This window comes from Perna viridis, chromosome 2 (genome assembly GCF_037379345.1).
Source record: "Perna viridis isolate PV_CMFRI_1.1 ecotype Kerala chromosome 2, ASM3737934v1, whole genome shotgun sequence".
NCBI classification, from domain to species: domain Eukaryota; kingdom Metazoa; phylum Mollusca; class Bivalvia; order Mytilida; family Mytilidae; genus Perna; species Perna viridis.
This window is the reverse complement of record NC_142446.1, coordinates 12080279-12107638: the sequence shown is the minus strand read 5'-3', so window position 1 is coordinate 12107638 and position 27360 is coordinate 12080279. Positions and strand designations below refer to the sequence as shown.

Below are 27360 nucleotides of genomic sequence, written 5' to 3'. Positions count from 1 at the left end.
AAGTGGATTACAAAGTGAAATCTAATCGGCGATGCCCATATGAGGAAGGGGTTTTCAAAGGAAAAAGTTTGGACAGTTTCAGGGCATGAAATGAAAATTTAAGATATTTTGTGGGAAATTTGATATTTTTAAACCTGATTTTATGAACTTTTTTGCAAATTTTCACATATTTTTGCATGGTTTCTATGGTAACCCTATTTGCTGTGGGTAATTTTTTTCAGAAAATTTTCACTGCACTCTGAAGGCCTTGGTTTCAGCTATTTCTAGATATATAGATTTACAGATACTTGACAATTTTTTAAAGTGATAAATGTTACAAAGCATCAGATTACTAGACCAAAATTAGGCAGTTCTGCAATACTGTGGAGTGCTGGCTTATATATTTCCTTCATGGTTTTACTATTCTCCCTACTTACTTTGGTTGGAGAAAATTTGTTGTTTGCAGATTGTAGAAAATGAAAAGTTGTATGTTTTCTCCAATTTCATTTGACCTATCATCTTAACAAATTAAACAAACTAGAGGTTTAAAGAGCCTGAATTGCTGACCTGGTTTGATAAGCAACATTCTATTTTTGTAAAAGCGGCCATGTTTCTTGGATAAAAATTCCCAACACTCACAACTAAGAAACAATCATATCAATTTTCATTAAATTCTGTCCAAAAGTTTCTAAGGAGAAAATTATGAATAGGCAAAAAAAAAAACATCAAACTAGAGGTTCTAGAGGGCCTGAATCACTCACCTGGTCAAAAATAGTCTTTAATGCTTTCTAAAGGTGGACCTTTGACCCTACTGTACTATTGTCACAAAAAAAAACACACAATCAGTAGAGAGCATCTTAGTAATCTACCTGCTTTTCATATTATAAAATAATTTTTGACTCTTCAAGGGCAATAACTCCAATATGGATTGCCAGTTCAGCATCAGTCTGTTTCACCATGCTGATCAATTATACTCTGTGAAAATTTGGCCAAAGTCATTGGTTTTCGAGTTATTTTCACAAATCCTCAATTTTTAGTAATGGTGGCCACGTTTATCAACAGATAAAAAATCTTCCACACTTAGATTGGGCAGGATATCCTAACAAACATGCATGCCATGTTCTGAAAAAAATACATTTCAGGACTCATTCATTCAAAGATGTTCTATGGAACATTCAAGCTAAGTTTTGTTAGGTTATGAGTGACAGGGCATAAAATATGCTTGTATAGAAATCTTAAATAGTATTGTGCACTGTATGCTGAAACAAACACAAACAATTAGTGTTTGGGTCATCAATATCATGTGAAGACATTTGGTGTCTGCACAAAAACTTTCATACCATTGATTATATGGGTGGATCCATATGAAATTTAACCATAATAGGAAGACTGATTGAATTGAGGAGTTATGATTTTAAACATTTGGGAATAAGAATTTTTGTAACTTTCAGCACAATATAATGAGTTAAAGAGTAAGGATCTCTTAACAATTTTTACAGGTCTCATACCACAATAGTTAGGCTGGGGTTGAATTTTGTCGTTATGACTCTAACCTTTTGGAGAAAGGGCAAAAGAGTAATCAAGGGAACCAAGGTTATAGCAGTAATCAAAAGAATGTAGTCCAGGGACAAAGACCAGACATGGAAAACAGACATACACAACAGAGAATATTAAGTAACTAAAATCATACATACAAAGTAACAAAAGTAAATGAGCAACTCGAACTCCACTAAAAACTGGGAGCATGGACCAGGTGCACCGGTAGGGTAAGCGTCCTCTGCTTTTCTAGAAACACCCGCCGAGTTGCTTTTAAAAAGTCAAGTCCGGGGTAGACAAACGAGGAAAGGAAAACTATGACCCATTGAATAAATCAGTTTTCATGGTGGTGATGGATACACCATAACGATCCACGAGTTCATGATGATGACCATAAAACTTCTGTAGTGATGACTTCAATCTTGTAGCAACATAACCCTGTTTCAGAAGCCTATTTGTTAGAGTTCTAGCGCGATATAAAAAGTCTGCGTAGTTTCGGCAAGCTCTGGCATAACGTATGAGTTGTGATATGAACACTCCATACACAGGAGCCGAAGGGATGTTGCCACAGATGAAAGGAAAGTTGACAATTCTGAATGAAAAGTCATCACGTTTGTCATAAAGTTTGGTCAATAGTTTTCCTTTACCATCAATTTCTAAGTGTAGGTCAAGATATGAGGCTGACTTCACAGTGTCTGTAGTATCCTTTATCTCAAGTTCTTTTGGGTAGATGCGATGTATCAAATCCCCGAAATTAGGATTGTTTAAAGATAACACATCATCTATATAGCGGAAACTGAGATTGAAGGATCCAGCCAAATGATATTCTTTCTTTCTGATCAGATCAGCTATAAAGTCAGCCTCATAAGAGTAAAGGAATAGGTCAGCAAGTAAAGGAGCACAATTTGTTCCCATTGGAATGCCGACCGTTTGATGAAAAACACGTCCACCACACTGGACAAATATGTTGTCGATTAAAAATTCCAGCATTTTGTAAACATCTTCCTCTGTATATTTGGAAGATGATTTGGAATTATTTGTTACAAAGTATGAGGAATCTCTACCAAGAACTATATATTTGTATCTAGATGTACCATCTTTTTTTGAAAAACAACGACGTATAATGTTTTTAGTCGGAATTTTAACTGAGTATGGCGAATAGAAGTATACAGTGTTGAAAAATCATAGGTTTTAATGCTATTATATTCAGATAATAGTCTTGAACTGATTGTCTCTAAAAGATCTTTTGAATTTTTCAGGATCCACATTGAATTAATACCACAAAAAATCACTTTTATTGTTTCAGCACAATCACTTGACTTAAAGCTTATAGATCTCTATGTTGCCACTAAGTCGGACTTGGATTAATTTTGGGGTTAATTATGCAGCTTTGTTCAGTTTGAAAAAAATCTTGATTGATTTTAGTTATATTCCCAAAACAGGAAATTACCGAATTACGTATGAATAAATTCCCATATTATGCAAAAACATAATTTGGGAATTAATAGAAATTCAAAAGAGAGTTCACATTACTAGAAAGTAAGAAAAATACAATTTTTGATTAATTGTGCCAATAGTGTGAACGATGGTCAGATGGAAGACAACAGTACACAATAAAATACTTGGTCTAGAAAGATGGGCAAATAAAAATATACTATCAAGAATTAAAATCACAGGCCCCCTTTAGTAATAAGATGGTTGGTGCCATAATGACAATTATAAAGTCATACAAGGAAGATAACTTGGCACCATCATAGAAAAAATCAACTACCAGATATTTAACATGTAATTTTTTTTTACTAACATGATTTATTTATTTTCTTCTTTTTTACAATTTTCCTGCTATTACCATGAACAAGAGGCTTTATGCATGTACTGTCCTCAACATTAGATATGTCTTTGATACCACTGTTTTCTTTCTGACTTTTTGTTTTCACATATTTATGTCTGTTTTTCTTTTCCCTATGTAATGCATTTCCTTCACCCTTCAATTTCCTGTTGCGAATCATTTCCCTGAAATAAAGAGTAAAGAAGTAATTGTTGACTATATGTCTTTTGCCTAAACATCATTTGATTGGGACAAGAACGTAGAGACCTAAGGCTTCAATGATTGATTAAACATCAGGTCATTTCAAAATTTCATTGATATCAGCTAAAATAAATAAAATGGTAAAGTTTTTAATGTTGACCTGAAAAAACTAATTATTAAAAATCAACAAAATGAATGATTGATATATTTAAAATCTATATCAAATTCTGTTTCGGGGAAAGGGTCCAACAGAAAGTTGTTTGATGCAAGTGGTTGTTTATGTATGTTAGACTATTCTGGTTGACACACTACATTTTAAAAGCCCAAGCATTTCTTGATAAATGTATTGTAAATTAACTTACTTCTTTTTCTTAGCTTTCTCCAGATCTGATTTAATGGCAGTAGAAATGTGATCCCTTTTAGGTACTGACTTTGCCAACTTCTTTCTCCTTTTCCTAAAACAAAAACAATTAACATTTTAAAATTAATACCGAATGAATCACTCTTTTCTGTAAATAATCACACAATGATTAATGACCAGTACCAGACTTTGGTTATATCCCAGTACATCATTGCAGAAAAAGTTACAGTGACAATATAAATACAAATTGTTGAAGAGGGCAAGTATGTGTAACTATTAATGACCATGCTTCTTATCTGATATAATCAAGACTTCAAGTTTTCACAGAAATTACTTCTACACATTTTGCATATGATAAAACAATACATTATTATAGTTAATAACTAAAAAGTGATGACCTGAACAAAGTCCCGGTATTGAATTAAAGACATACTTAGATGGCTTCTTTATCTGCAACATGTAGTCTGGCACAGGACATCCAGCTTCTACCATTATATTGGCTATACTGTGAAAAAAAGTCATTTTGTTCAATACATTTTCATAAAAAAATTCAAGTTGTCGTACCAACTCTCCTTTTACTACTATACATGTTCATGCTGAAAAAGGCCAGACTCCAAACATCTGGTAAACAAATATGAATGGTATTCACGAAGTCACATTAAAGGATGTGTATAAAGGATTAAACCATTAATAGGTTATTTTAGTCATCCCTTCAGCTATTATAGTAAGTACCTACAACTTGTTCTCTTAACTGGGTACCTGTTCACAATATCATCCTCTCAACCAACCATGTACCTAGTTACTCAGTCATCCTCAAAACCAAGTACTTCGTTATTAAATCTCAACCAAGTATCAAGTCGCCTATTAATATTCCCAACTGAGTATCTAGTAAATCAATCATACTCCCAATCAAGTATCTAGTAAATAAACCACCATCCCACACACCAAGTTTCTAGAAAATCAATCATCCTCTCAACCAAGTTTCTAGTATTTCAATCATCCTCCAAACCAAGTATCATGTTATTTAAATATTCTCCCAACCAAGTTTCTAGTAAATCAATCATCCACCTAACCAGGTTTCTAGTAAATCAACTATCCTCCAAACCAAGTTTCTACTAAATCAACCATCCTCTCAACCAGGTTCCTAGTACTTCAATCATAGTACTTCAATCATCCTCCCAACCAAGTATCTAGTAAATCAACCATCCTCCAAACTAAGTTTAGTAAATCAACCATCATACAAACCAAGTTTCTACTAAATCAACCATCCTCCCAACCAAGTTTCTAGTAAATCAATCATCCACCTAACCTGGTTTCTAGTAAATCAACTATCCTCCAAACCAAGTTTCTACAAAATCAACCATTCCCCAAACTAAATTTCTAGTAAGTCAACCATCCTCCAAACCATGTTTCTAGTAAATAAACCATCCTCCAAACCAAGTTTCTACTAAATCAACCATCCTCCCAACCAAGTTTCTAGTAAATCAATCATCCTCCCAACCAAGTATCTAGTTATATAAATGTTCTCCAAACCAAGTTTCTAGTAAATCAACCATCCACCTAACCAAGTTTCCAGTAAATCAACCATTCTCCCAACCAAGTTTCTAGTAAATCAACCATCCTCCAAACCAAGTTTCCAGCAAATCAATCATCCTCCCATCTAAATATATAGTTGTATATTCTCTCAGAAAAGAACATAGTACTCAACCAATGATGTAGCTGTCCAGTCATCTTCATTTTATAATCCTTTTTTTTCAGGAAAAGTAATAAAATTACATTTCCTATTAGAAAGTAATACTGGCATTGAATTGTAACCAATATTTGAACCTGCGTAAATTGACTGTATCTTCCTCTGTGAAGAAAGTAATGGCCCTCCCTGGTCTTCCTGCTCTTCCAGTTCTACCTAGACAATAAATTTAACAATGTTTAAGAAAGAGTTTTGTCTGTTTTACTATTCTTAATCATTATCTCCCATTTGAAGCTAAACATAAATATAAAAACCATGTAGGTAGGATTTTCTCTCCAATAATGACCTTTTACTTCCACGTATATCTTCCTTATACACATGTACCAATGCTTCAGTAGAATTAATCAAAATATCACAAAATATAAGAACAAACAAATGAACAAAGATGTAATAGACCAATTCAAACTTAATTATCAATTTTCAATCAGTTAGGTTTTTTGCTCAGACAATATTACAGTTAAAATCGACTGTTATCTTTAACTTTTGAAATATACCCAGGTTATGTTGTAAATGCCTTACCTATTCTATGAATATAACTTATTGCACTGTTAGGAAAATCATAGTTGATGACAAGGTTGACTCCCTTGAAATCTATTCCTCTTCCCATCAACTCTGTACATATCAATATCCACACTTTACCAGAACGGAAATTTGAAACAACCTGATCTCTCTGTTATAGAAGAGGAATTAGAGATAGTAGTTTAATTATGGCACACCCTATTTATACTTATTCAATTTGTAGATATCTTGTATAATTTTGAAGATATCTGCTATTTTTATAAAATATCTTACAAAGTTTATGAGATATCTGATAAAAGATAAAAGATATCTTATATAGTTTAGAAGATATCTTAATATAAAATATCTTATTAACTTTTTATTTTATTAACAAAATTTTTTTAAAGATATTTCATAAAGTATATACTTTATGAGATGTATTATAAACTGTACATTATACAAGATATCTTATAAAAAATAGAAGATTTCCACTAACAACATCTACAAACTGGAATAAATATAAATACAGTGTCCATATTTAATGGTAAGATTTTAATACGTAACATATTTGATACATGTAGGTGTTTTTTAATGATCTTTTAGACCTATACTGCATTTTTTTCTAGTTTTTAGGGATTTTATTTCGGTGGTCCTCTAAATTTTTACATGGATTTATATTTTTTGTTGCAAGTGTTGTTTTTTAATAAGTTGTAATTTTGTTTTTCATACAATGTCGTATGCAGCTTTATAGTATCATTGCCATTTTATATGTTTTTAAAAATGGAAGGACTTATAACATTGTTTTAGACAGGGTACTATCATCAGCATCATCATTCTCTAATTCCTATATTGAGTGACAATAAACATACATTGTCAAAATAAAAAAAAAATATACATTTATAATGGTTTTGCAGTTAGGGGTCAAAAAGGGTCAAAATCAAGAATTTAATAAATTTTAAGTGTATAATTCCAGTAAAAGCATATGGAAGTCTACAATATTATTCAAAGGTCAGACTGGGATTGATCTATCATATGAATTAACTTTCTATCAGCCATTGAAAGGCACTTTTGTAATCTGGTGAGCAATTCAAACTCTTGGGAGCCTGGAATTATCAATGAAGTCCCACATATCCAAAACATAAAAATCAAAAAAGAGCTTGTGTCAATAGAAAGAAAAAGTTTCATGAAAACTGGTGGAAGCAAATTTGAGTTATTGTGCATTGTATGAACGATGGGTGAACAAGTTAAAAACTATAAATGCCCACAATTCCTTGTACTAGGTATAAAAACATTTTCATGTCAATATTATGCTTACCATAGCCTGATAGTGCCAATATTTGGAGTCCACAAAATCACACTTAATTTGAAGCTATTTTTTTTAATTATTCCATAGCTTAATCTAAAATTTCATCAAAAAGATATGACTTGTTTCAATATGCCACAGTATCATTTTACAAATAATTTTTCCTCAGATAGTTACCATTATATCTACTGGCATGTTCAATCATAAATTGAAATACTGTTACTTAGCTACCTGAACTTGTGGTCTTTCTGAGTGAATTACATCAACATTCATTCCATCATAGATAAGTTCACTAAATAATTCTTGAGCTCTTTCCTTTGACTGTACGAACACTAGTAAAGGTGGCTGTACTCCCTGCATCATCAAGACGACATGTTACTCAATTTACAAACATATCATACCTTACACCATGCTAGTGAGCCTAGTAAGATATTGCACCTGATGTTGGAACCAATATATTAACAATTTTACTAAGTCTTCTTATGGCTTGTATTTTGATTTTATGTTTTTATTTGTTTGTTTGTAAAGATGAACATTGTCAACATAATTTTTAATAGAATTTTGCTCATTTCTAAACTGGAAAAAAATATTTTGATAATTTCCTTAGTTTAGTAAAGATAGTGAAACAATGCAGTTATCTTTAACTTTTAAAATCAATTTATATGCATACAGAGAAAGTTAGATTACATTACCAATAATCCCACTTACCCAATTAGCCATGTAGCTTTCCATGATGAAATACATACCAGATATATACAAAATGGCTGTTTTGTGTGAAGAATATGGAAGCCCACCCTTCTAATGAAAACCCTTAGAAATTTATCTGGTGATCACATAAACTCATGTATTCCAATTTATTTTAATTAAAAAAAAACCTTAAATATACACTTGAATTGTGAATATTAAATACTTGACCAAATACTAGCATTGTAAAAGTAAGAAATAAATCCCTGTAAGTCCATTTCATCATTGTTTTACCATAGACTGGCCATTTTTTACCCCGAGCGATAGCAAGTGGTTAAATAATGGCATAAATGGCCATCATGTGGTAAAACAATGATAAAATGGAGTTTTCATGATTTATTTCAATTCTAATAGGATTAGTTTCTTCATATTTATGAACAGATGCAGCCTATGTGTTGCTTGAAATGTTGGTCATGTGTTTATCCTTTTTTTTTTACCATGGCTGTGATCAAAAGAGCTTTGAAGCACATCATAGAACATCAAATCAAAATCTTTTTTAGTTAAAACCAACAAAATACTGCCACTTCCACATCAATATGACCTCAGACTATGGATAGTTTGACCAGTTTTGGAATATACACTCTTTTATAAGCATTCAGATATCATTTGTGATAAACAGTTGTTATCAAATATTTTATCAAGCAGAGGAAAATTAAATGTAAACTTGATCTTTACTTTATCAAGTAGTGCAAACTTTGAAATCAATACCAGTATGTGTATAGAAAAGGTGCGATAAGGTGTTGAGGTGATGAAGTTTCCTATATTCAAGGCCCATTGTTTTTCTCAAATTATTGGATAAGAACTAACATAATTTTGATCAATTCTGCTCTGTCTGTTTTTTTTTTCTATTTTTTTACTATATTTAATGTAGCGCTACAGAAAAAGATCAAACAAAAGAAACACCAGGCATGTCATCTCCCCAAGTGTTCAATCTGATCCGATGGCCTGATCATTGTAGAGCTTCTAACTAGTTTTTTTTTTTTGAGATGTCATATTTTGCCTCGTTACTATTGTTCTTGGCCTATCATACAAAAACTTCAAACATTATTGCAGGCTCGTTGAAAGGGTAGACTAAAAAACTGTGTTTGTTCCACAAAGCTGCCTTGAAACTAGATGAGCACTGCTGGAGGATTAGTATATTGTATGTTTAATTTTGTTGATATCCAACTACATATTTCTTCTTACCTATTTTACTGTACAAATGTATTCAACTACTTGTTATCTTTTATATTGTCAATTGTATATTATGTTATTTGCTATAGCACTTACGTTGCTTATGCAAATAAAGTTAAAAGTTATCAAAATGAAATTAAATACCTCACATGGCACAGCTTGATATGACTGCAATTTTTTTGCGGATGTAAACAAAAATGACCACATTAATTGGCCTTTGACTTATAAATTCAAAAAACATTCATTAAACTCTATCAAGGAAAAAGCATGTACCAAGTTCGATTTAAATGATTATGGATAAAAGAATTACCGGTACTACATTATTATTTAAACTTCATTGTGAGGATATCCAAATAGTCAAGCAAAGGCTATCTGTGCAAAAATTTATATACAGATTGTTCATAAAGAATCTATAGTTTAAATGATGATTATTGTTGGGGTTTAATGCCCAAGCAGCAATATTTCAGCTATATTCAGGCAATGAACATGAAAGGGATGATAAAATGAACATGAAATGATGTTAAAATGAAAAAAAGGGATTGGACATGAGGATAATAGGGTCGACAAATTTCCCAACACAGTGCACCACTATGGTTTGCAGTCAGGTTTTCCGTATTATAGCCAGACAACCCCAGCATGAAACATGCCAGGGATACCCCATTCAATCACCTGGGGCACACATCCCAGTTGCTCTGTGGGCAGAGCGCTAGCCCCCGGCTAGGTTTCTGAGTACTATTTAATCGCCTTTTACGACAAGCTTAGCGATGCTGCAGGTCTATTCTTTTGACACCCGGACCTGCACGGGGCTATAGTTTAAAGCCCAGTGAATAAATACTGTAATATTACCTTCCTAATGATCTCTCTTATAGCATATAATTTGCCAAATTCAGTACCAACAAACTGTAGTTCCTGTTTTATTGTCTGAGTAGCTGAATTTCTACAATAGTGATAAATAAGTGAAATAGCAAGTTGGTAGACTGACATGATTTTTTGGAGACATTGAAGAATTATAGGTATCATAATAAGTGAAAGTTGAATATTGCAAAATATCAACTCAAATTAATTTATTTCGACATCATAAAAAACAAGCAAATATTCAAATTTCACAAGTTCTAAAACCTTTTTCTCTATGATTCCCATGGAGTAATTGGCAATCTATATTTAGCATCTGCCATGGCCACAATTATAGCAATCGCCCATCTATGATGTCACCAGTTGTTATGGGAGAGAACAATGTCACTTACGATCTTCACATTTTATCAAAAATGTGTCACAATCACACAACAAATCACAACGATGAATTTCACATATCACAAGTTCATATCCCATTGTCCCGTGATGTGATATTACTTATCACAAGTTTGTATCCCATTGTCCCGTGATGTGATTGTACATATCACAAGTTCATATCCGATTGTCCCGTGATGTGATTTTACAAAATATCTAGCTGACCAAGAAGTACATAAAACGACCTAATCATAGAAAATTTAATATCTAAGATCACTACTTATACTTTCCCAGCTTTGATCCTTCTAAGTGCTGTCAGAGTAAGTTATATAATATATATACAATTTAATACAAAGATTTTCTTGTTCTTAACAATCAAGAAAAAATAAGGATGGAACACATTTGGTATTTCAAGAAGTTTTTAACTATGAGCTTGAAAATTAATAGGGATTAAGATTGTCCTGAAGACTAAGTATTAATTATCCATATTGTAGGATGTTGATTTGGTAGGAAAGGCAGTAGTGTTACTATATCTCCTTCACAACAGTAAGGTGTTACAAAGATTTATAACCTCACCAGGGCAATTAATAGAAGACCACAAGCCAACAAATTTTTAACATTTACCAGATTCTGCTACAAAATCTTTCAAAGATTATGTTTTAAATACAGGTTAAATGTTTTTTACCCCTGTATGTATTTGAAATTTTTATACAAGTAATCAATTTTACATGTACATAAACAAATACACTTTCTGTGGTGTCACTGATGCATAACTAACAATAATTTGAAACAAACACAGCATTCAAAGATAAAAGATGTAGGTTTAACAACTTGTGAAATACCATAACATTGACACATTAGGAAATCTATAAAATAGTAATTTAGAATAATAACTGGTAAAAACACTTCAAATTATGATACTTTTTTCTGAGACCTTTGTACATAGCAGAATGTAATGGCATGAAGCATGTTAAAATAAAGTAACAAAAAAAAAACTGACTTTGCACCAACATAAATCTGAACCACATTATCCAAGTTAAGGCGACACCATTCTTCCACATCATAGGCAAAAGTAGCGCTAAACATGGCCCTTCTAATATTCTTACAGTCACAAGCTTTATAAATCGCTGCTAACTAAAAACATAAAGATGATCAAATGAACTTTACGGAATATAAAAAACATATTGATAAAATTAGATTATTTAGAGTGTCTGTCTACAGTTCTGAATGGAGACTGGGATCAAATTATCTGGAAAATATCAACAATTTTAAATAAATATCAATTACAGTATACATATAGTAGATACAGAAAGTATAACTAGCATTAAACTGAGATAAAATAATTAACTTCTGTAAAACGACATTCAAAACTGACACTTTTCTGTTTATTCATGATGATAGTCAGTTACAATATATCACCATAGTGCTGCCCTAAATAGAATGAAGCTGACAAGAAAATTTGCTAATACTTATCTAATATTAACAGTCAGTCATTGTGGAGGAGTTTAAATCTGACCATAGAAATACCCAAGAATACCCCAGAATACCTCAAAATATACATTTATACCTTCAAATTGATTGAAATATGTATTATTTGATGAAAGATAATGTTTTGATTAAGTTTTTGTTTCAGATTTTGTTTTTTTGACTAACACCCGGTATTAATCAATGTGACAAGTGATGTAATGCTAACTATGCATGATAATTGATTTGTTTTCTTTCATATATGTTGACTTAGATCACAATTCTGTACCAATAAATCAAATTTTTCAAGATAATGTTAGCATTTTAAATAAATAAAAGTTTGGTGCTGACCACCCGCTATATTATCTTTTGATGTCATGTTCAGGTCTACAATTTTCAGTCAAGCAAATATGGATGTGTGGTTGTAATTACGGCAGCAATTTCAGTAATTGATTTTATTATTTATAATTTTCTCCTAATGAAAACTAATTGTTCGAAAATATTTGTTTATACAATGATGTTTGGCTAGTTTTTGTCAGAATTGATGATTTACTCACAGCCTAAACATTCTAAATGTAGAATAAACGCAATACGGAAGGTCAAACATAGATCAAATATTCACCAAAATTTACTAAAAATTTTTAAAAATATGAAAATTTATTAATAAGCTATTACTAACTTTCGACCAAACATTTTTGTTCTGCATCAATCATAATCTCGACATGGCTTGCTGACCTTGTGGCCAACCAAAGACTTTTGACTATTTCAAGTCGACAGAATTGCAAAGAAATCTAAGCAATGAAAGTGACCTTTGAATGCCAAAACATCAAAGAAATTTTAGACATTCATTAATGTGCAATAATATTATATAATAATATATATTTTATCAAATTTACTTAATGATGGAGATAAGGGTTAAAGTTATGATGTGTCAAATTGTGTATTGTAGAAGACTTACAAATGTAAATATAAATGAAAAATATGCTATTTTATTTTAATTTCATCAACAGATTTGCAACAATCGTTGGTTGACAGCTATAAAATCAATGAAATTTTAAAATTGTTACATTTTAACATTCTATCAACTTTCAACATTTTGTCCAAATAAACAATCACTTAACTTGTTGTTCTAAATTGAATATATTAAGGTGAGATAAGCCTTCACAGTTGACTGATCACACAGTTGAACACACTTTGTTCTTACATATTAACGAGGATACATAATACATGTATAAGTACAACGGTTAAAATAACTTATAATTCTGCAAATCCATAAATACCTGAAAAATGGTTAGAATACAGCCGTGGGTATGTTAATATGAATGAACAAGTGCTAGATGCATTTAATCAGTCTGTTCTATTGACAGTGTCTAAACTCACCAGTTTTTAAGATTTTTTTCCAAATTTCCATTCAAATATATCACTTCTCAATAGAAAATATATATTTTCTATAAAAATAAATTATTCTATAATGTTTTGGGGTATTTTTGGGTATTCTTGTGTATTCTTAGGTATTCTGGGATATTCTTGGGTATTTCTACGACCAATTTAAATTAAAGTGAAAGTACTATTGTCCGTGGGATACCAATTTCGGTGGTTTTCAAGGGAAGGCCAAACCATGAAATTCAGTTCTCAACAAATAGACTTCCTTTGATGTGTATACTGAAAACTTCAAAACCACAAATTCAAGAGTCCATGAATTTGTGTTTCTTCTCTGATCTACGAAAATTGTTACCCACAAATTTAAGTCCTTTCACAGTATACCTATCAGAAAATTGTTCAATCTAGCAGAATAAAATGGTAAATGGTTTCTTAAGTTTAATTTATCAAGTTTGGTGTACATTTTGCAAATGAGAAAAAAATTATTTTTAACAAAATTATAGAAGTACCAGTACATAATATCATGTTCCATGGGAATAATAGAAGCAAAAGATGCTCACTTAAACACCTAAAGTAGCTCATGAGACATAAACATTTTTTTTAAATGCACAAAATTTAAAAAGTACACTAATCATGAAAAAGAATATTCTAATAAAAACCTGGTCTCTGAATCCTGTTTTTCCGTCCTCAAATAGTTTGTCTGATTCATCAACTATAAGCCATTCCACTCTATATATATATATAACAAATAAGAAATATTAAAGAATTTTCTCATGGGAACCTTTTTACTTTCTATCCCTAGTATAATGATTAAAATACGGATCCATTAATAAGTTTACATAAAATTTGAAATACAAAAAACAAATTATAATCTTTCCTTTTACAACTAACATCTATATGCAGTTAGACCTATAATAGACCAAAATACTTTCTGTTTTCTTTTTTTTATAACATGACTTATTAAATGCTTTGCAGGGTGCAGTATGATATGACCACTGAGGTCAAACCTAGAACAGTTAGAAATTAAACATTTGGCACAAAATAAGAATTTTGACCGGAATCAAAGTGGCCCTTTTTGAGTTTCCTAATTCCAAAATATTTCCAATCACAACCCAAAAAATCAACCTCAGCCTTCCTTTAAAGATGTTGCACCCGGAGGTACAATTTCAAAGAGATGCATTCACTTTCACTCATTCTACAATCGGGATATCAGGAAAATGCCTATTTCTAGAAATGGCAGAAGTCACAACCCCTCAAAATTATTTCAGCCTCCCTTTTGTGATATACCAACTTGTGGTACATATTCAAATACACTTATGGTCAAGTTAATGTCAAGACATCAGGAAAATCTTGTTTCTGGCCACTTATTCTGAAACTGTGTAAGTCACAACCCCTAAAATAAATATCAATGTTTCTATTTGGTAGGATGGCAACTTTATGGTACAATTTCTAACAGGTTGATGTTCACTTAAGTTTTATCTGGACTTCAAAAAAATGTTTGTTTCTGGTCCTTTTGTCCATAATTCCTAAAGAGTTAAAATAAAAAAAAACAAAATCAATCCAAGCCTGCCTTTTGTAGTAAGGCACTTTGTGGTACTTTTTCTTAAAATGCTGCACACTTATGCTTGATTTATTGTCCAGATATAAAATATCTATAGGCAATGAAGACACCAACACTAATGATAGCATGATACACCAACACAATTGATTGCATGATACCAACACTAATGATAGCATGATACCATAATACAATACAATTTTTTTCACAGTCGTATGATAAAAAGTAGCAAACTTACGTGTGAAGATCTATTTGTGATGGATCTTGTTTTAACTGATAGATGAGTCTGTTTGGTGTGGATATAAGAATGTCTAAAAAAAATTTTAAAAAAGAAGACATGTAAGATAAGTAAACCTACTTTTAAAGATATGAACCTAATTTCATAATGAATCTTAAATTGAGATTTTTCTCAAATCCTTCTTCAACTTAAATTTTAAACAATCAAATCACTTGAAATTGAAGATTTGAGGAAAGTCTCAATTAAAGGTGTTTTATGAAATCCAGGCCAGGTATTTTAAATATAGCCTTTTAAAGTTGATTATTTCTACTTCAATGTAATTAAGAATCAGTTGAATTGTCCCTACCAAGTGTTTTTTTTACAGAACTGGCTTTCCTGCCATGCTGGCCCATACACATAATCTTCTGTCCTTATCGAGTGTTTTTACAGAACCTGCTTCCCTGCCATGCTGGCCCATACAATAAGCTTCAGTCTTGACCAAGTGTTTTTACAGAACTGGCTTCCCTGCCATCCTGACCCATACACATAATTTTCAGTCCCTACCAAGCAAGTGTTTTTACAGAAGTGGCTTCCCTGCCATGCTGGCCCATACATATAATCATTAGACATTACCAAGCGTTTTTACAGAACTGGCTTCCCTGCCATCCTGACCCATACACATAATTTTCAGTCCCTACCAAGCAAGTGTTTTTACAGAAGTGGCTTCCCTGTCATGCTGGCCCATACATATAATCATTAGACATTACCAAGTGTTTTTACAGAACTGGCTTCCTTGCCATGCTGACCCATACACATAATTTTCAGTCTTGACCAAGTGTTTTTACAGAATTGGCTTCACTACCATGCTAGCCAACACACAATCCAGTTCTTACCAAATTTTATTTCACAGCATTAGCTTCACTGCCATGCTACCCCATACACAATCCAGTTCTTACCTAGTTTTTTTTTTTACAGAAGTGGCTTCACTGCCATGCTAGCCCATACATATAATCTCCAGCCCTTACCAAACTTATTAACAGAACCAGCTTCACTGCAATGCTGGCCCATACACTTAATCTTCAGCTGAGTTCCCTCTGATATTTTCTGGAAATCCCGGGTAATCTAAAAATATTGTCAATTATACCCTTCAGTCACCTTTTGTACATTGTAAACTCTAAAATAACTAAATACTGTGGGCAAGCTCATGCACAACCATATATGATACTCAACATTCTTATAAAATTTCATCAAAATGCCTTGAGGGGTTTAGGAGGAGTTGCGCTTAAGAGGTTGTAACATGTAAAACTCATAATTTGGATTATCTTCTTTAGACTTCCTCTTACAGTAATTATGTTCCTTCATGCATATCTACATATGATGCCCAACCTTTCCATAAAATTTCATCAAAACCCCTTGGGTGATTTAGGTGGTGTTGCGTTTATGAAGTTTTAACATGTAAATCCTTTAATTTGGATTATCTCCCTTTGGATTATGCTGACAGTATTCATATTCATTCATGTCTATCTACATATGATACTCAACCTCCTATAAATTTTCATCAAAGTTCCTTGAGCGGTTTATGAGGAATTGAGCTAACAAGGAATGTGGACAGACAGCTGGATAGATGGGTGATTCGTATATACCCCCAAACTTTGTTTGCGGGGGTATAATTATTTAAAAGGTTTTAATTTAATATAACTGAAAGGTTTATTACACAAAAGAGGTGTTATTTTGGAGACAAACAATGTATTTGGTTGTAAATATTGCGCTTGAACAGCTTACAATTTTGTAACATATTAAACAAGAAACTTTTCATGTGAGGATTATTTTTTGTGAAAATTGTGTTACTGCAAATACAGCAAAAATTACATACACATGAAAATTTCCATGGTAACAATAAATGCAAAGACATTATCTCAAGTGACTTAAAGTAACCACATCAGTTATACTATTTGTGTCATTACATTTTATATTTTGCTGCCTGAAAACATCCAAACTGTTTCACATTCTGATTTCATTTCATTGTTGTTCCAGTATTCAAAGAACATCACAACAATTTGAAACAGATCAGTTCCAATTTCAATACAAATGTAGGTAGGCTACTTAGTAATTTAAATAGCTCTCTAGATAGAAATATGCACTACATTAAACCAATTCCAACTAGCTGTAACCTAAACATCAAAGTATACATTCTTTCAATGTTAATATTTAGTTCACATTTCTCAAATTAAATACAATGTATTACTAACCTGATTAGCCAATTCTCTGGTTGGAGCTAGAACTAATGCTCTTATCCCTTTTTTACTATGACGTTTCAGGCAGTGTATGATGGGGATTACAAATGCTGCTGTCTTGCCAGATCCAGTAGGAGCACATGCCATGATTTCCCTTTTCTATGTAGAAAAGTTTTTTGCATAACTATGAATACACTGTACTCAAAATTCATAATTGCATGTAGTCTTTATAAATTCAATACTTTAATCTGAAGATATAGTTCTCAATTTTTTTTTTTTCAAAACAACAATAATAATAACAATGAAATGTGTCCAAACATTAATTTTCGCCGTGACTACTATCTGACCCCTATGTACTTTTTTTAGTTATGGCAGCCTTGTTTTTTAGCAGATCAAAAATCCCCTACTTAATTCTAAGCAGGATACCACAAAAACATTCATACCAAGTCTGGTTCCAATTGGTCTAGTAGTGTCAGAGGAGAAGAGTTTTGAAACCATGTTAACAACAATGACAATGGACGAAGATGATGAACGCCAACTACGGATGCCAAGTGATGGCAATAGCTTACATGGCCTACGGCCAGGTGAGCTAAAAAGTTAATTTTTGTACTAATCCCTTTGACCCCTTATAACTCAAAAAGCATAAGAGATATCTGAAATCTGATCGAAAAATGCAGACAGGGATTTTCATAAAGAATCCAATAAACAAAATAATTTTGAAATCAGACCAAAAATTAAAAAAAGTTGATTTTTAGGGGTCATATAATAGGAATCTCCATGGATCAAAATGAACACATGGCACACTCTCTGGTTGGACAAATTTTTTGATACCTTCTCATACTACTTCTTCTTACCCAATGTTCGAAATAAAAAGCAACAGAGGCAATTTTTTTCCCATTTAAAGAAATGAGAAATAAGGCATTAATGGAACATTAAGTGATACCCTGCTACGTAAGGGGTCTAACAATACATTTTTTTTTTTTCGAAAGATACATACACAAGCTTGACAAACATTTTTAGAGACACATGTCCTTCATGGGCAATACCATATTTTACAAAACAAAGCCCCTTATGCATAAGAGGACAAATAAGTAGTTAAGATTTGATCCATTTCAAATCAAACATTTAACTAATATATTATTTTTTCTCTGAGTAATTAAAATGATTTTAGACATAACAATAACACAAACCAATTTGATTCAAAATAGCATCCATAGTATCACTTGTATTGTAAGTGGTCAAATTATCAACTTGTTGGAGGAGGGGCTGACACACAAATCTTTGAAAGGTATCACATAATACCTCACCAATTCCTGTGGCAGGGTATAAAAACAGTATTTCTTATCTTCTAAGATGAATAAGAAGAAATTCTGCCTTGTAGTTTCAGAGAAGATTTTGAAAAGCAAGTAATTAAAAAATGACAGAAACAGAGGAATGACAATAACTCATTAGACCTATGGTCCAGGTGAGATGGAAAAAAAACCTGTTGGGTGTGCACAATTGTAAGTAATGAAAAACCTATCATTGGTGAGTAATGTTTAATGTTGTGCATTATATTGCCAAACAATGTATAATGCAATACATTACTTGACCAACCTACTGTCATAATATGTATACTGCATTACAAAGTAATGGATCCAAGTTTTTATATTATCTTTGGAGATTAAAGTTTACTTACATGAATCATAGCAGGAATAGTTTGCCTCTGTATAGGTGTTGGTTCTACATATCCAACTTCAGCAATATTCTGAACTACATCTGTTGATAACTTATAATGTGAACTAAGATCTTCAAAACATTTGAGAGGTTCTGGTAAATCTGTACCAATTACATTTATTTTATGTTGATTTCTAAGTCTGTTGACCTTCAAAATAAGCAAAAACTAAATATTGACTGCATACCAGGAACTATACAAGACCTACAGTAAGGTACAAAGCATTCAACTAATAAGGAGGGCTTTGCTTTTAAGTTGGAGATATGTTATAAGATAACTACTAATAGGGATGTTATTTCTCTTTTCTATTTTACATACAAAACAAGAATATTTCTATATCATAATATTAATGGTATCATTGTAAAAAAAAAATAGAATCTTTTTACTGTGATTTGGAGAGTAAGGGAAAATATTAATTAAACCTCTTCTTGGTGTAAAGCTGCAAGTTTCTGTTTTGTTTTAATTTTTTTCTTCTTTTTATGCTTTTGTTCAGCATCTTTGAATGTCATATTTCCTAATATCTTCACTTCTGTTTCAGACTCTATATCAGATTCAGTACTTGTCTCATCAGAATCAGATTCAACTGAAAAATCAGTATTAAAATAGAAAATATGTTTTAGGTTATGATGTGATTTGTTAGGATATATGGACTTCCTAATTCAGTTACAACTGTTCATAGTATAAATCAAAACAAAGTAACCATTCTTACTTACATCTTTGCTACTTCCCTTTTTTTCATTTGCCAGTTTGCTTTTTTGTGTACTATATCCCACCCCCTATATTTTATGGTAATATTCTTAAAAAAGCATGGAAAGCTTAATACTCACTAAATAAGTTTACTCAACCATTAAATAGGCTAATTCATAAGGGATATAGTTACGATATTGTTGTCAAATTGTTAAAGGTAGCATTTTTTTGGTATTAACATAGATTCGCTCATATGGTCTTTACATAGAAACTGAAACACTCTTTTTAAAAGAATTTTTTGGCATGACACTGGTTGTGGCCTTACTGTATGACTTATGATGTACCGTACTTCTCAACCTCACAAGGGAAGAATTGGGTTTAATACTACATGGGATTTGAAGGTTTAAATTGGTCTGGAGCTAATAGGTCAGTCAACTGTTATTAGTCTTTTGTTTGTGCTTTAGTGTAACATTTAATTAGTTTTTTTTTATTTCTCATTTAACAAGGGACTCACACCTTTTTTCATCTGAATTTTAGATGTATTTAATTGTATGATATTTTTTTCCACAGTGGCCAGATTTAAAAGGGGGAGGGTTATGATCAAGCCAAAGTACTTTAACACCACAACGTCAGGAATTCCTGGCCTCTGTATATAAAATTATTGTTTCATTATCCTTTTCAGTTCACTTTTAAGTTGATGGAGTATATACATGAAGAGGCAACTATTTTGCAGTACCTGTGTATAATGTTGTTTTCGGGACCAGCTGCAGCCTATCCTGTGGTGTGAGGGTTTCCTTACATTCATTGAAGACCCATTGATGGCCTTGAGCTCAGAGGCGGATTCAGGTGCAGGCGTGTGGCCCCCCTAAAATTTGCAAAAGCATGGGTTGTGAGGGATAGATTAGGGCGGTTTTAGGTTGAAACTTTAATTTCTCGCTAATTTTACCACAAAAGATATCTACATTGTACCCACTCTAGAAGAAAATTTCAAAAAATTAACCTAAAAAAAAAGTGTGGGGGGGGGGTTGTTTCTTTCACATATTTACCATATCCATTCTCGTTATATTGTGCATCTCTTGTAAAAGCATACTTGCATATTCAACAGAAAAAATGTTCATGTTAAAAAAAATGCATAAAACAATGGTATGTTTGAACCCCTAGCTTTAGTTTTCTGTTTAGCATTCACTGGTATATTCATATAATTTCTACATGTACTATTCAGTGATGTATAAACTGAATGTTACCAAGAGAAATAGATGCAAGTTAATATTGAAACAGAAATCAAGACTGTGCACATGCTTTCACATGATGAGTTTTCAGAGGAGAAATGTCTTCTTCTTTAAATCCTCTTTAAAATTTGTCATTTTCATACTACAATTTCTAGATTTTGATCATATTTCCCAATTTTAAAAAATGACGCATATTTTTCATATAAAAAGGATGAGATACTTCAGAAAAAAGCCAACAATATCATTAATTCTAATTAGATTGACATAATGATATTGTTGGCTTTTTTCATAACAAATTCTTCTAAATCTGTAACTGCATGTAGGTGACTGAATGGAACAATTGATAAGTCTAATTTTAATTAGATTTATCACTGTGTGGACCTTCAAAGATATATATTCAGCATGTAGGAATACTTAGTTACAATCCAAGTAGTAGTTTAAGATATAGGAGAATACTTTCAAAATATGAATTGGAGAGAAAAGGTAGTAAATCAAACATGTACATGAACACAACATATACACTACAGTAAAATAAAAGAATCAAAGTATTAAAAACTAGACATGATACATACCCTTACTTCTTTTGGATGGTGACCTATAATGAAGGAAATCTGTGCCTATTTCCTCGTTGATTGTTCCATCAAGACTTCTCAAATTTGGTATTACAGCATCTTCAGAAGTATTCTTCTGAACAATCTAAAAAAGAACTTCTAATCTAACTCCTAGATATACAGAACAATACAGCAAACTTCAGATTGCAGTGCAGAGAGGGAATGGAAAATCCTATTTACACCATAAAATTTTTCAACATGTTCAAACATAGTTTAATGTTCTATGGAAGTTGCATCATGCATTTCAGGATAAGAATGTTTGCTATTTATTAAACTTTTGGTGGTTATCACATTGAACTTCTACACACCAATGAGTCAAAATTAAGCACAATATGCTGGTGTGTTTTACATCTGACACTCATAAAATGAGAAATCATGTGTAGTATACTTTAAAAATATTTGGAAATTTGCAAATTTTAGAGAAATATAAATTTGACCTAAAACCGGAAGTAGTTAGTACATGGGGTTGACATCTTGAGAGTGGTGAGAGACATCATTATTCTATAGAAACCAGGTGAAATGAAGCACTATGGACCCATTCTGCTGTTGTTAGAGGCCAAGAATTGAGCCCTACCCGTAAAAAAAAATCAGAATTTTTTTCTGGCCAAACTCATAACCTCTTGTTCAGCTGTCAAGTCCCTATTTTTGCTAAAACTCTGTATAATATAGCCTCACTTTAAAGCATATTCCCTCTGCTTGCATCTGAAATCAAACTGTGGTTTCTAAAGCTAAAAATAAAATTGCCAGAACCCAAAAATTGGAAAATTGTCCATAACCGTATATACATGTATACGGTTCCCGCATGGTAAAGTTTAAGTGTTAAAATAAAATTCATGGACATTAATATTAAAAATATTTCAAGTAAGTATAATTCTCAGTAAAACTTCAAGAATATAACAAAATTAACATTAGATTGAAAAAATATCAAAGTACTCATGTACTGAATCACTTTGTATTGATCTTTTGAATTTTTATGCCTCAAATAATCGTCAAATTGCAAAAATATAGGATAACCTATCTACACACAAGCTTATTGTTGTAAATGGTAAATATTGAACTCCTTGATTTCATTTTTTAAATTCACCATTCTGATTACAAAGGACATGTAATAAACATACAACAAAAATTTATGATGCATTGTAGCAAAGCACCAGTTTTACATAATATTCAAGTTCGATGTTGGTTTACAAGAGATACCTAGATGAATGAACACATAACTGTATGACATACTGCATCATTGAACTACAACTGCTAGTTGGCACTTCCCTGTTTCTAAATTATCAAGTCAAAATTCAATTTAAAGATCTCCAGGTTAAAACTGTCAGTCAAATAATTCAAACTTAAACCACAGTTGATAAGCTATATAGTTCAAGTCCTTCAAGCACAGACACCTATGTGTCATGTAAAAGCACTTAGTTTCTGGACACCTAGTTCCAGAGACATGTACATTAACATAAACACCAAAGTCTTAAACTTAAATTTCAACAAGTATGTCCGGTGCAGAAAACACTAGCCATGCACTTTAAAGGCCCTGAAGCATCTACAACTCTATCATTATAACACATGGCCAAAAAGCCATATAGAATAATAATTATCACAAAAAGCAATACCACCGGACCACAGACTGACACCATTCCTCAGAAATGCATTATTGAAATTCCTATGCTATTGTCTATACACAAAGTTTCATTTTTATTTTAGGGTTCCTACAATGTATGTCATGAGGCGGTAACTGTAATAAAAATACATGATACAGTGGGTAATACATCAGGATGGTTTCAGGCCCTGGTTAAGGTACTCTTTTATTAAAAGTTTGGTAAAAAATAAGTGTACTCCCTGCCTGGAACCTCGTTCTTGATCAGAACCACTGCCCCCTTTTTTGTAAATATATGGAACTGCCAGGGCCTGCATGAAATATATGAAGACAACTCTTCCAATTGGTACTCAGCATTCTTCTTTATATTGTATTTCTATGGTTGCAGGGGTCACGCTGGGCTTCCCCAATGTCACAATTTGCAATTTTTTTTATTTATCAGGCGACAAAAATAGCCAGTTGGCAATTTTCTTGGCCATTGATGACTATTTATAATCTCACTATGAATGCTGATAATTACTATAATAATCATAAATAAAACACTTTGAATGTATTGATTGCTGTACCAACAATATTTGGTTTGAATGACGTACTTGAAAAAACAGTCTTGTGACGTTTTTTTGGGCCTGATAGTTTTAATAATTGAAATTTAATAATTGAATGGCTTCTCCAGAAATACTAACAACAGGTCCAAAGCCATCTAGATAATGTGTACATAAGAATGGCAAAAAAGCCCTTAAGAAGGACTCCAAATAATGTTGGTAATTCACTCCAGCCATACCTTTAAGTACAGTGTAAATTGTCTAAACCAGGACGAAACAGGAACCTTGTTATGCCTTCTTTAGCCAGTCATTTTCAACCACCAAAAAAGCTTCCAGTTTACTTCGAGACATTTCTAATTTAAACTTCGTCTGAATATAGCTGAAATATTGCTGCTCAGATGTTAAACCCCAACAATCAATCAATCAATCTAATTCAAACTAATCTTAAAAAATAATCTATACATATTTTTTTATTTAATGATTAGTTTTGTTGAACGAATTTGAACTTTACTTGATACAAACGGATGTTAAACAAAACCTTGACAAACCTTGTACATGTACATTGTTGTCTAATTTTAGAAATTTAAAAATGAACACATTGTATACAAATATGTCTCTAGTGTGTCTCTGATCTAAAACTCTAACTTGAGTGTTAGAGAACCAAATGTCCCTGAATGTATTGTACCTTAAATACAGATTTTGAAGGTAACAAGTCAAATCAGCACTTGGTTAAATAAGCACCTGTCATTATAGTTAGTTTGGCCCTAAAAAAGTCAAATCCGGACGTGGTTAAATCAGGACCAGGTCAATCGGCAACTTTACATTATCATTGTACTTGAGTTTGATTTACATGTGTATCTTATAAAATATTTGAATTTGAATTATATATTGTTATTATGTGTTTTATCTGTAATTTATTGTAGTGTATGTGGTGATAATTTAATAAAATTCTAAATCTAAACTGGGATTAAATATAACTGTTTTATTAGCCCAAGATCTAAATTATCTATTTTTATTTATTATTTGAAGACATATTTGATCAAGAAAGAGTATGATGACTAATTTGATGTGAATTACTTCTTAATTGTATTATTTTTTTTTCATAACAATTACTGAAATATTCTAATTAATTAACTGAATTTAATGATATTTCATTTAGTTTTAAATTGATGATTAGATTACCTGTATATATAATAGAATAATTATTAGTAATAAGCTTGGTATTTGTTTAGGTTTCTTTAGGTAATTTCACTCTGTGGTACTTTGACGAAAGTTCTTCAAAGATGTTTTCGAAAAGGACAATGAAACTGATACCCAAGCGTCTTGAGAAATCTTATGAAAACACAAGCCAAAATTTTAACATAAGTACCCTGACATGGGTGCATTTGCCATTCCTTCCAAAAGTCTTTGGAAACTATTTTTGAATGAGAAATAAGTATCTAATTTTCCAGTTATATATATTGTCCTTTTTATTACACCAAGCTACATTGAAGAGTGACCAGCTTTTGCATTATCAGTCCTTTTAGTTTGTAAATTGAAAAGTCCTTGAATTACGATTCTGATTTCTCTAATAAAAATATTACAGAGGAGTACCAAGTTTGGAAATTACTTTCATGCATATTCTTACAACATATAAATGCTACTTTTAAAAATTCTGAACTACAGTGATACATTCTATGTATATAGCATAACATTGATGATACATTTAAATGTAAAGGAAGTCTGCCTATCTCCGATAGTACAGCAATATTTGATATATGAATAGTTATAGTTGTTTCATCTTGTTATTTCAGTAATTCTTAGGTCTTTCACATTTCCTTCTAACTATATAAAGGCTGTTCTTCCAAGGCCAATCTTTTAGCAATAAACATGCTGATTAATGAAAAAAAAACAGGATGCGGATTTGACTATGCATGGTGCTGATTTCACCAGGTGTTGATTTAACCAAGTGTTGATATATAACTAGATCTCATTTTGATACAAAAAATTTTTCCCCATGCTTTTGAATATTTAAAAACATTTAAATTGTAACAACTGACATTTCTTTAAAAAAAAATTAAGAAATTGATCACATTTAAAAGAAGATATCAGCAATAATCTTTTTCAACTCTAGCACGGAATACTCAAAATATTGTCTCCTGATGGATGGTGCTTGAAGATGAAAACACCATACAGCCCCATGCTAAATTGGTCTGAGGAAACCTGTATGTGGCGGATCAACCAAGGTTTTTTTTTTTTAAAAAGCCAATGCTTGTATAGTCCTGCATACAATAGTGTAGTGCAACCCAACCCCACCCCAACCAGTGATTTTTCTAGTGCTCGTCATTTTCGCCAATGACAAAAGACTTTTCAGAATGACGAAAAAAATCTAGTCTCATTTCGTCATCTGAAATCTTTGAAAGTACTAAGAGCTGTAAGCCCAAAATTGGTTCAAGTGGCGAAAGTGACAATTTTATTACCCCAACCTAATTATAACTCTCAACAGGTGTAAAAATTTTGTGCAAACAATCATCAAATCGCCAATTACACTAACCAGGCACGTGGAGTAAATGTCGATCTCTTGACCACTGAAGCGTGAAAGTTCAAATGCCAGTAACTATTCATTACTGCTGGGAAAATTCCTTTACTTCTCATCAACTTTGTATCAAAGTGACATAAAAGTTGTTTATCATTTATTTCTGTATATCAAACTTGAGTGTAAACCAAATATGAGTAATTTGGTCACTACCCAGGTGTCAATACAGTTTGTAGTTGCAAGTCAGCAATATTTACGTTCTTGAAAATATATACTATCTATTAATTCCTCAGGGACCAATACTAAATATAACTGAAAACTAATGACATAAATTTGTCATTAACTCGGTCTGAATCCAAAAAGCACAGTTGAAAATATTTACATCTGCCCAATGTAGCACTGTTGCATGTTAAGGCAATTATATATCTACACTGTGCTAGATGTATTTTTGTATTTTTACAAAGGGTGGCAATGCAGACAACAGCATTTTTTAAAATATGAAATACATTTAAAATTATGCCAGGGATGTATGTTCCTGATTAATGTATAAGAGTGTAAAGGGATTTCTATTTTTGATTATTCTTAAAAACTGATGAATTTCTTGTGTCTGTTTTCCATGTATGATCTTTGTCCCTGGATTACATTCTTTTGATTACCGCTATAACCTTGGTTCCCTTGATTACTCTTTCACTGAATCTCAGGCATGCTATTTGGGTTCTCTGGAAAACATGCTTGCATGGTAAGGGGGAAAAAATATGTGCTTTACTTCTAAGCGTAAGGCACATTAAGGTTTGTTTCACCTTCAGCTTTTCTGCGTCCTTGGAGAAACGTTTCAAATCAAATTTAGCACCAACTCCAAGCCGTTTAAACAGTTGCATTCCTCCAGCCATGCTTATTCCAACCGGATGTAAACAATGTTTCAAATGGTATTAGTGGCAAGTATATCTCGTATGTATTTGTCCCTATACTCCTCACTGACAGGGATCTAGTTTTTCTGGAAATTTCTCTCGACAGGTGT

The 27360-nt window shown here is 32.0% G+C and overlaps 1 protein-coding gene across 1 annotated transcript; it reads right to left on the bottom strand.

The window, feature by feature from the left end:
• Nucleotides 1–3292: 3292 nt before the first annotated feature.
• Nucleotides 3293–27286, bottom strand: LOC148623651 (putative ATP-dependent RNA helicase DDX52). The gene is made up of 16 exons (XM_088565627.1): nucleotides 27143–27286; nucleotides 21653–21776; nucleotides 19587–19747; nucleotides 19129–19314; nucleotides 17466–17609; nucleotides 16242–16338; nucleotides 15238–15310; nucleotides 14101–14170; nucleotides 11598–11731; nucleotides 10217–10307; nucleotides 7685–7807; nucleotides 6172–6322; nucleotides 5733–5808; nucleotides 4339–4410; nucleotides 3907–3999; nucleotides 3293–3528 (listed from the first exon to the last, which is right to left on the bottom strand). Exons 1-16 carry the CDS (start codon nucleotides 27230–27232, stop codon nucleotides 3315–3317), a joined length of 1899 nt encoding a protein of 632 aa, XP_088421753.1. The 5' UTR covers nucleotides 27233–27286; the 3' UTR covers nucleotides 3293–3314.
• Between the last annotated feature and the right edge of the window lie 74 nt (nucleotides 27287–27360).